Below are 11716 nucleotides of genomic sequence, written 5' to 3'. Positions count from 1 at the left end.
GTCTGTTTGTTTCCTTCCCCTATTTTTCTACTCATCCATCCATAAACTAGACAAAGTGGAGTGTGGTCCTTATGGCTTTCCCAATCCCATTGTCACCCCTCATAAGCTACAATTTTATACAACTGTCTTCGAGATTCATGGGTTCTGGGTTGTAGTTTGATAGTTTCAGGTATCCACCACCAGCTACCCCAATTCTTTAGAACCTAAAAAGGGTTGTCTGAAGTGTGCATAAGAGTGCCCACCAGAGTGACCTCTCGGCTCGTTTTGGAATCTCTCTGCCACTGAAGCTTATTTCATTTCCTTTCACATCCCCCTTTTGGTCAAGAAGATGTTCTCCGTCCCACGATGCCAGGTCTACATTCCTCCCCGGGAGTCATATTCCACGTTGCCAGGGAGATTCACTCCCCTGGGTGTCTGATCCCACGTAGGGGGGAGGGCAGTGATTTCACCTTTCAAGTTGGCTTAGCTAGAGAGAGAGGGCCACATCTGAGCAACAAAGAGGCATTCGGGAGGAGGCTCTTAGGCGCAACCATAGGGAGGCCTAGCCTCTCCTTTGCAGCAACCGACTTCCCAAGGGTAAAACCCATCAAACCACCAGTCCCCTATGTCTGTGGTCATGTTAGCAACCATGGAGGTGGGGTAGGCGAATACCCCTGCATTCTCCACAGGCTCCTCAAGGGGGCACTACATCTTTTTTTTTTTCCTTGTTTTTCTGTTTTTTTTTTTTTTTTTAACTTTCCCTTCTTTTTTAAATCAACTGTATGAAAAAAAGTTAAAAAGAAAACAAACATACAATAAAATAACATTTCAAAGAGACCATAACAAGGGAGTAAGAAAAAGACAACTAACCTAAGGTAACTGCTTAACTTCCAACATGTTCCTACTTTACCCCAAGAAAGTTACCTAATATAGCAACATTTCTGTGAACTTGCTCCTACTATATCCATCAGAAATTAACAGACCATAGTCATTCCTGGGCATCCCCAGAACGTTAAACAGCCCATCTGCTCTTCTTGGATTATTGTTCCCCCTTCCTTAATTGCTCTCTATTGCTAGTTCCCCTACATTCTACATTATAAACCATTTGTTTTACATTTTTCAAAGTTCACATTAGTGGTAGCATATAATATTTCTCTTTTTGTGCCTGGCTTATTTCGCTCAGCATTATGTCTTCAAGGTTCATCCATGTTGTCATATGTTTCACCAGATCGTTCCTTCTTACTGCCGCGTAGTATTCCATCGTGTGTATATACCACATTTTATTTATCCACTCATCTGTTGAAGGACATTTGGGTTGTTTCCATCTCTTGGCAATTGTGAATAATGCTGCTATGAACATTGGCGTGCAGATATCTGTTCGTGTCACTGCTTTCCGATCTTCCGGGTATATACCGAGAAGTGCAATCGCTGGATCGAATGGTAACTCTATATCTAGTTTTCTAAGGAACTGCCAGACTGACTTCCAGAGTGGCTGAACCATTATACAGTCCCACCAACAATGAATAAGAGTTCCAATTTCTCCACATCCCCTCCAGCATTTGTAGTTTCCTGTTTGTTTAATGGCAGCCATTCTAACCGGTGTTAGATGGTATCTCATTGTGGTCTTAATTTGCATCTCTCTAATAGCTAGTGAAGCTGAACATTTTTTCATGTGTTTCTTGGCCATTTGTATTTCCTCTTCAGAGAACTGTTTTTTCATATCTTTTGCCCATTTTATAATTGGGCCGACTGTACTATTGTCATTGAGTTGTAGGATTTCTTTATATATGCAAGATATCAGTCTTTTGTCAGATACATGGTTTCCAAAAATTTTTTCCCATTGAGTTGGCTGCCTCTTTACCTTTTTGAGAAATTCCTTTGAGGTGCAGAAACTTCTAAGCTTGAGGAGTTCCCATTTATCTATTTTCTCTTTTGTTGCTTGTGCTTTGGGTGTAAAATCTAGGAAGTGGCCGCCTAATACAAGGTCTTGAAGGTGTTTTCCTACATTATCTTCTAGGAGTTTTATGGTACTTTCTTTTATATTGAGATCTTTGGTCCATTTTGAGTTAATTTTTGTGTAGGGGGTGAGGTAGGGGTGGATGTTTTTGTTTTGAGAAACAGATTTCTGTTGATAAAACATCAGGTTTGCACAATCCAAAATTCTCCTTTATTGAAGAAGTTCAGGATCAAAATGACCAAATAAATCCATCTTTGTTTATAGTTCAGGGCAGGTTTGGACTAAACTGGACAAAAAAACTTGCACAAGCTCAGCTTAATAATTATAACAATGTAACATCAATACCCAGAGGAAATTAAAGCAGTAATGCTTGCACATTGGCCCTTGAAATGAAAATTTTTATCTGTCATAATCAGTACATAGATGCTGTGTAGAGTTGAGAAGAGAAATAATTATTTTAATTTCCAACAATGCCTCAGAGAGGACTCAGAAGAATTAAGAAATAATTTCTCTTTCACTGAAGATGGCTCTTTGTATAGATAATGTATATAAATACAAAGGTATATATGTAGACTATGCACATAAATATAAATCTGTATACATCTAATAAGGTATTTAACTCAATTTGATATTTTATAAAGGTATATTTGCTATTATAGTTTGTCTTCAAGTAGCTCTCATATCTTGATTTTTCCATATCATTAAGTAAGCTGCAAAGTTTTTTAACTATGATAAAAGTGGCCAATATTTATCACTTTATTTTGTTACATATAGTTTGTTTTCCCCATTAGAATTTAAGTTTCATGAGGACAGAGATTTTATTTGTCTGCACACTACTTTGAATTCACACTGCAGCTCTCAATAAAAATTTATTGGTTCAATGAAAAAGTAGGTAAGCCAACAAGTAAGCTTTCGAGATTATAAATTCAAATCACATTTTAATGAAATTTAGTGAGTATCACTTATCTGTTTTGTTATTGGGCTTTAAGATTGTTTGACCATAGATTTATAAGAAGGAAAACCACTGGAGAACACTGATCTTAAAGTCAGTAGATAGACCTTGCTTTGAATCCCAAGTTCCTCCTTGTATTAGCTGTGTGATCTTCAGTTTCCTCCTTTGTAGAACATACACAATAATTAACGAGATAAAATGGAAAACCTCTACTATTCAAAGGTTGGGTGACTCCTAACAGGGTTGCAACAATATAGTTTATTAATGACTGAGATTGTAAATTACACAGTGATGAACAAAAGTTATGCATCATTTTACAAAAGGAAATACATCATTTTACAAAAATAAATCTTTATTAATGCACTAATTATAAAAATTATATAAACAATTAGAGAAAGCCATAAATGCATTTACATAGCATAGTATTAAGTAGTAAGATAAGCTTTATTATGTTCATTAAGAATACATTCCCTAGATTTTTGAATAAGAACATTTCATTCCAGTATTTGCTAAAGTATGACTTGTTTTCCTGAAAAAAAGTAAAGCAAATCTTGCCTGCACCTACAGTAGAATACCATGAAAGCAGTAGCTGGCCTACAGAATCAGCTTGAATTCCAGGAGGCCTGGAGTGAAGATTTGTTACATTGGTATCACTTTGTAGATCAGAGAGAGTTAATGGCTGAGTTTTTGTATATATTATTTGGTGTGTGTGAGTGGGGAGTGGGTTAGGAAACGTTGAAAAAAAAGTTAGACTTAAAAGTAGTAACATTCTAAAAATAACAGTCTTATCCCCAGAGAGTATAAAGTCCAGTGTCCTTCCAGTGAATGAAATTTAATAATTCCTCATCAACTATAATGTAAATTTATCTCTAATTTAGCTTAAATTTTGTGAAGTCTAGATCTATTTAGAGTAAGCAGTGCAATGAGTACCTTAAGAAGCCATAGTTATAGCAAACAATATTTAAATAAAGTGTTTTTCTTGTACCTCAGATAATAAAGATTTCCTCTCTTTATGTATATGGCTCTGAGGGATTTTTGCAATGGACAAAAGTCCAAGAAGCTAAAAAAATGACAAAAAAACAAACAAAACAAAAATCCAAGAAACATATGGGAAAATTGAAGGGTTTTAATTCCATGTTTCAGTAACAAAAACTAATTTTTTATAAATCACCTGAACTGTATTCATGAAAAATAGTGCCAGACCCTAAATAGCCATCTCTAAAGCCCAAATTATATTTTAGACAAAATATGAAATATAACAGCACTTAAATTATTTCATGCAATGCTTCATTGCTATGATTAACAATGTGCATAATATGTCTCCTGCAACTCTCAACCTACATAGAATTGTTTTATACTAATTAATGCTAACATAAGATTTTTCTGAAATCCAAGAAATGTTCAAATAGTGGCTTTGCGACATTGTCACTTGATTTAAGCACCCATGGTAATTTTGCATTGCTGGATTAATTTTTTTACAACTTCTAAACTTTATTATATATAATGTTAGTTTAGAGCATTTGTATTTAATAATAAATCCTAAATTAAAATGTGTACATTTAATTGTTTGTTTATTTTCAAAAGAATAATAGCCAAAAGAAAAAAAAAAAAAAACCTCTTCATTCTTGGTAAAAATACCTACTTCAGAGGATCCTATAGCTGTACAATAAAAGCTATTTATATATATATAAATAAAATTGTATCAGCATATCTAGCCTTAATTATAATGTCACTAACAGTTTTATCTTTTTGAATCTTGCCAGAATTATATATCTCATAACTATCTTGGGATTTTATTTCTCTTAGGCCCAACAAAATAATGTCTGGCTTCAAAATTAAAATTATTTGGTTTTAAGTAACATAGTCTAATGTTGAAAACAAAGATACCTAAGTGTCATATAAAACATAGGCTGTATTTTTATAATAGTAATAGCATAGTTTTATAATATGTGTGTTTACCACAATAGTAGGGAACTGCAGTAGGTGGCTTCATCACAACACTTGCTCAGCAGCTAACTGCAGCTAGGATTTTAGTGGTGTGGTTTCTTCAGAAGATCAGACAGGAAACATCAATCCTAGGACCACACAAGTAGACAAAGCTTCTTATATACATCTGGTCACTTATGTCAGCCAGAAAGCAATTGTGCGCTGTTTACTTAATCCTTCCTTTTTGTGGGTCACAGCTAATTTATATATATATCTATACACACACACACACACACACACACAATAGAAAAATCTCCCACTATTTTGGTCATCAGGCATGTTCATAGTTTCCACAAATAGCCAGTTTAGATTTACTTTCACCTTACCCTAGGCAAATTGGAATGTACTTATCTCAGTTTTAGGTACAAAGGACCATTAAAAGATATAAAAAGTCTCTGTAAATCTAAAAGAGTCTTCTCTTTTCTGGTTTGGAGGTTTTATGGACTCCAGAAAAGATCATGTTCTTAAAGCTAATCCATTGCTATGGGTTTAAACCTGTGGGGGGTGGGGTATTTGATTAGGTTATTTCACTTGAGGTGTTCCCTAGGTGGGTCTTAATCCTCTTACTGGATTTACACCTTTATAAGAGAATGGAACTCAGAAGACAGAGAGAAAAAGACACAGAGAAGCTAAAAGAGAGTCCCAGAAAACAAAGGAAACTACTGAAACCAGAAGCTGGAAGCAAAACCCAGAAGAGAAGGGAGAGAACAGCAGACGCTGAGTGCTCTGCCATCTGAAAGAGGGGTCCAGATATCATGGGATGATGCCTTAGTTTGGACATTTTCACAGCCTCGGAATTGTAAGCTAAACTAATAAAATCGCATTGTAAAAGCTAGCCCAATTCTGGTATATTACATTTTGGCAGCTTTAACAAACTAAAACAGTACCCAACTCAAAACAAGAAAATATACTACGCAAAAACAATTTAGCAGTACAATCTTATAAAACCATATTTAGATTAAGAATTTCAATAGCAATATCAAATAATGTAAAATTTTGTCTTATGAATTTCTGTGGTGTGCATGTCACATATGTATGTGAAAGTCAGCCACCCTTTGAAAAACAGCACTCTTAATTCTGTTATTTGTAACAATTGTTGCTACTGTAACATTGGTAATATATGTAATGTAATATATATTATAGGGACCCAGTAAATCCTTCAAAGTAACAATCAAATATTAAAACTTAATGTTAAATTAGCACATTTTATACAGGCAATGAAAGTTGATCTTAATTTGATTTTTAAAGGTAACAACTAAAGTCAAATTTAATTTAATCTTTTTTCTGTTCCAAAGAAGCATCTTTAGCCCAATAAAATGTCTTGAAACATATGTCTGAATCTTGAGGAACAATTCCCTCAACAAATACTCAAAGTTCAATGTCCCAGGATGTTGAGCTATAGAAAATATTATCCTCCATGCCTGCTTTGTCTAAGTACAAATCGGCAATTAAAAATATTTACATCATGGTTCAGCACATGGAATACACATTCCCTATTCACCATACAAATAATTGAGCTATCCAAAAACATTTCCTCATTGAAGTATCAGTAATGATTACCTAGACTAGTTTTTAAACAATTACACTTTCAAAAATGTTTTAGCAAAACAATAAAAATAATTATAACCTAGATACTTCATTTTCTCTTGGCTAATATCATCGAATTTTAAGTTATTGTAGCCCTTGATTTTGAAAACTTCTAAGTACTTAAGTATGAAAATGGTCCTCATCCATGTTTATAATGTGCTTCACCAAGGGCTTTGCAGATAGAAAATATATATACTCTCGGAAGGTTAGTTCAATGTAGTGGTTAGAAGCATGGACCCCGGAACAAGACTCTCTAGGTTTTAGTTCCCAGTCCTAACACTTACTAGCAATGCGACTAAATTACTAAATGACTTCTTTTTCCTTATAATGTTCTGAGTATCAAATAAGTTAGACATACAAAGCATTTAGGACAATGTCTAGCATGTAATAAGGTCTCAGTAAATTTTAGATGTTATCCTATTACTCACTTTTTTTCTTTTGGCTCAAAACTTATATTCAAGAGAGGCTCTACATCAAGGACTTTTAGATGGCGTTTAACTAATCAATTTCTATTGTTTTGTATATATAGTATCCTCCCTGATATATACATATGTATGATCTATATCATATACTGTAGTGTATTTATAAGTGTACATATATATACATATATGTGTATGTATGTATATATACATGAGAGATAAACATGAAAAGCAAAAACATATTTGAGGCAAAATAATAGAGTAAGAAATAATGTGGTAAATTGAAGTACCTTATTGTTAGATCTAACCTTGTATGATGATGAGGATATATTTTTTAACCCTTTCAAAATGTCTCCATTTTTAAGTGGTTAGTAGTTGGACTGTTTTGCTGTTTCTGTTGCTTTAGTGTTACCTTCAACATGTATTCTTCATAATAAATGCATGAGATGATCTTGTTAGGAATCACAGTCTTAAAGCCAGGTACATTATCAGCTATGGTAGGTTGGTGGTTTTTTGCTTTCTGGGCCAACTTTTTGTAATGTCAGCTTTACGAGGTAGTCAGTCAACAGCTTGGCAGAAAATAAAAGTCAAAGGTGTATTTTCTTAAGCATAAGTCATCTTCCCAAGGTAGTTAGCAGGCACATACCCTTTCTGCCCTTGAGCTTCAGCTAACCACCACTCTTTATTGCCACTTAGGTCACAAAATCTAAGTATGTGGACTCTTTGGTACTCCTGAAGACTGAGTTCATGGTCACTCCGTGCTTGAAAGGCATGAACGGCATAGAAAATCTAGGAAAAGAAACAAATGATATTATTGGAATGAAAATCTAAAAATTTAGACAAATGTGATAAAGGTTTCCAAGCTTTTAGAAGCAGTGCTGAACTTTTCTTATTTATTTAAAGCTGCATTGCCTAACTTCTCTTCTGTTGGATTTATTTTGCAAAATTGTGGCCCTGAGGAGAATGGAATGAATGAGGTACTCATTAACCTGTTGGGAGGAATCTAAACTGTCCATGCTTGAAGGCAATTAGTTTCTATTAAAAATTTCTTTAATGTTAATTTACTTTGGAGTTAATAATAGCTCCAGGAATCTCTTCTACAGAAAGAGAAACATTGGCAGAGATTTTTACAAAACAATGGAATTGTGGTACCCATTTGTAAGATGAAAAGTGGAGGGGAAATAAGGCTAAAGGTTCAGCAGGAGAAAAATAGTTAAATTCCAGAACTTCATACTACAGAAATTTGCCGTCACTGTAAGTGAAGTGTTTTCTGAGATTAATGGGAAAAAGCTTATGATAAAATATTGTGGGAAAAAAGGATATTAAATTAGGTATACAATATAAATCTAAAAGTGTTTCATTTAATGGTGGGATTATAGGTGATTTTCATTTTACTTTGTTCTTTTCTTTATTTTTCAAATCTTTATAATGACAATATATTTTTTTAACTCTTAGATTTGAGGTGAGTTTACTATCTATCAAAAATCCAGCTTTCTGTTTAAATGTTACTAGCAAATAAGAGGCAGCCTATCCTAATGGTTAAGCCCACAACTCAGAGTCCAGGTGTCACATCCTGGGAGACCTTAGGAAAATCATTTAACTTCTAACCCCACAACTTAAAAGGGATAACGACAATATATTAAATTCCTAATTTTTAAAATTATTTTAAGTGACTGAGAAGGTAATGGACCATATTTCCATCAAAAGGAATGTTTCTCTGACCTCAGAATAGCACTTCATAATTGTTAGATGCATAAGAAGCCCCAAAATAAGTGTTTAGTCCCTCTTCTACTAAAATCATAAGCCTGATAATAAAAAATGTATAGTTATAGTATAAAAAGTCAAGCAATTAGCTAACAACATTGATTCATTCATTCATTTACTCAAAATTTATTAACTACCTTCTAAGTGTCAGATATTATGCTATTAAGGAATGTATTACCCAACTAGGAAAAGAAAATCCAGAGAGAGAGACAGAGAGAGAGGAAGAGAGGGAGAGAGAGAAAACTCTGTTTATACAGATGATAAATCTACCAATTGAAAGCTGAATTTTGAAAAAAAATAACATTTTATCGGTGACAAAGTTGATGGGGGGTGAGTATACCATATTCATACTTAAAGCGATAAATACATGCAAGTAGTATATAAGAAAAGGCAACCTGATTAACTTTCTCAAAACTGAGGGTCAATGAGAGAGAAGGTGACTTAGTTGAGCAGGAGAATAACCTGAGTAGTGTGGCGAAGGGGACTGTGTGTTAGAGCTAATGTTATTTAAATCTTGAAATTTTAATGAAATTCTGATCCCAGTGATTTGTATATCATCTCAACAACTGTAATGTGAGTTCCACCTCAAGGAAAAGAACTGCATTTAACCTTTTCTCCATTGACCACATCATGGTACTGTAGGAATTCAATTGTTGATTTGACTTGAAAGTTAGACTTGGATATCATACAATAGGCAATAGAGATCATTGGGCATAGATTATTTTGTAATAAAAAATAAAGAAGAAAACAAAAATGTAGGTGCTATAAATTCTTGAGCATTCATGACAGTTTATATGTCAAATGTATTTTATACCAACATCCCTGTGAAAGTTTTGGCTTGGAGAAGTTGCATGCTCTTAATCATAGAGCTAGTAAATGCTGCAGTTAGGACCCATATCTTCTAAATCTAAACCCTGTGCTTGGACCATTTCTCCTTATGCTTTAGGAACCAAACTCTTGTTCCAGCAATGACATGCCAAGTGTGTGCTTATGGAAAGGGACTGGACTCTTTATTATGTAGTTGCTGCTGCTGCTATTTTTGTGACTATTGTTTATAAAGAGAAAACACTGGATAAGTCCACAATAGCATAATGGAGGATTTGGTTGCTAAAGCATTCAGAATATGTTGTACTATAACACAGCTTCTGAAATAATCTGAAAAACCCTGCATTAGTTGCTAGCCATCTTTTGTCATTTTTATAAATAGTATGCTTTACCAGTACACCTGTAGATTTTCGTCAAGTCAGATTAACTACTGTAGGAGATTGAGTTACTTACCACAGGCAAACAAATGTTTTTAATCTTAATCTGCATCCCTGTGAGTATGAATGTACTGTAAATAGAACCTCTGGAAGATGTTATTTTTAGTTAAGGTGTGGCCCAACTGAATGAGGGTGGGTCTTAATCCAATTACTGGAGGCTTTATGAAGAGGTCCAGAAGTTACAGTAGGCAGAAAGGAGAGGATATCCCCATGTGATGGGAGGCAGAAAAAAAAGCCAAGGAACCCCAAGGATTGCTGCCAGGTAGCACCAGAATGCTACAGTTTCGGGGAGAAAGCAAACCTTGCCAATATCTTGATTTTGGACTTCTGGCCTCACAACTGTGAGCCAACATATTCCCATTTTTTAAACCAACCCATTTTGTGGTATTTGTCATAACAGCCTACCAAACTAAGTCACCTACTAATAAACCATTTCCTAAATATTTGGGGTGGTTTTTCATTTTGGCACAAATTTTCTCAAGGGGAATATAAAATCTTCCATGTAGATCTATTAGGTATGAAACTGTAGTATGGTTTATACATTAAACATTAAGTATAGATTCACATGAAATTTTAAATTTAATGTACAAAATTAAAATATATATTTGCAATACTTTAGATGATCATGATCCAGAATTATGAGCTTATTTCAGTTTTTATTCAATGTGTATATGCCTCCATTTAGCATAAGATAGGTATTCAAAATGGAAAGTCTGCATTTAAAGAGATAGCAATCGATAGACAATGTTAGACCACAAATTAGAAGTTTTCAACCTGTCATGGATTTAAGAGCTGAAGGATTTCTCATTCTTTTGAATATTTTAATTGCTTGAGGCTGTCTCTTTCTAACTTTAAATGTTAATGTGTTTTGGTTCAGACACATTAAATGTTACTAATTTGAGCCATGATCATCTAATGTTTTCCTCTTTTTCCTTGGAATTTATTAAAATATATTTTATTGGATGCTTCTTTGCACTATGTAAAGTTCTGGCTTACTTTATGTATAATATTCTATGGCTACAACCCAGTTCTCCACAGCATTTACTTCTTTTAATTTTTATGATGCTGCTGTATTATTGACTCATACTCAATTTATTATCACTATTTATAACCACCAGATCTTTCCCTGTGGTACCATTGCCAATTCAGCATTCCCTTATTCTATATTTGTGCCTTTAATTATTCCTTCCTTAGTGAGCCACATTGCCTATCTTCACTGAATCTCATTTTATTGATTTCACCCCAGTTCTCCAATTAACAACAAAAATCATAATATATTTTAATCTTCATTTCCAAAACTAAAAAGCTACAAAACTGCCATTTGCAGTATTATATCATACATAGCTCAGAAAGCTGAGATAGTTATGTTGAATGAAAAATGCTCATTTCTTTTTCTCACCCTCCAGGAGTTGAGCTTTCTTATTCTTCAGTTAAACATTATATTTTTTATTACACAAGTAATTTTGATGAGGAAACAACTTTAAATAAAGATAATCAAAAAGAAAATATCACCAACTGCTATTAATAGCTTGTACTTCTTTCTTTTCTTTCTTCCTCCCTTCATTATTTCTGTCCTTCCTTCTTGCCTACCTAAGGTAGTAATAAAATTGGAACTATATATATAGTATATATATTTCCAATCTGCTTTTTTCCTTTAAAATATATTTGAAAATCCTTTCATGTCAATAAATATCTTTTGAAAGCATCATTTTAATGACTGTTTAACTCACTATGATGCAGCATCATTTTAATGACTGCTTAAAATACTATGATAGGGAAGCAGATTGGGGAAAATTTCCCCTGCTTTCTT

At 33.8% G+C, this 11716-nt stretch overlaps 1 protein-coding gene across 1 annotated transcript in view; it reads right to left on the bottom strand.

Annotated features, from left to right (window-relative positions):
• Window positions 1–5499: 5499 nt before the first annotated feature.
• The window catches only part of ARHGEF38 (Rho guanine nucleotide exchange factor 38), a 173358-nt gene continuing 167141 nt past the window's right edge, over window positions 5500–11716 (bottom strand). The window contains exon 14 of the mRNA XM_037829025.1: window positions 5500–7669. Coding sequence (XP_037684953.1) covers window positions 7484–7669 — 186 coding nt within the window. The 3' untranslated portion in view covers window positions 5500–7483. The remainder of the gene's footprint in view (window positions 7670–11716) is intronic.

Source organism: Choloepus didactylus, chromosome 3 (genome assembly GCF_015220235.1).
Source record: "Choloepus didactylus isolate mChoDid1 chromosome 3, mChoDid1.pri, whole genome shotgun sequence".
Classification (NCBI taxonomy): domain Eukaryota; kingdom Metazoa; phylum Chordata; class Mammalia; order Pilosa; family Megalonychidae; genus Choloepus; species Choloepus didactylus.
The sequence above is the reverse complement of the archived record's forward strand: the minus strand, read 5'-3'. Positions and strand labels throughout refer to the sequence as shown.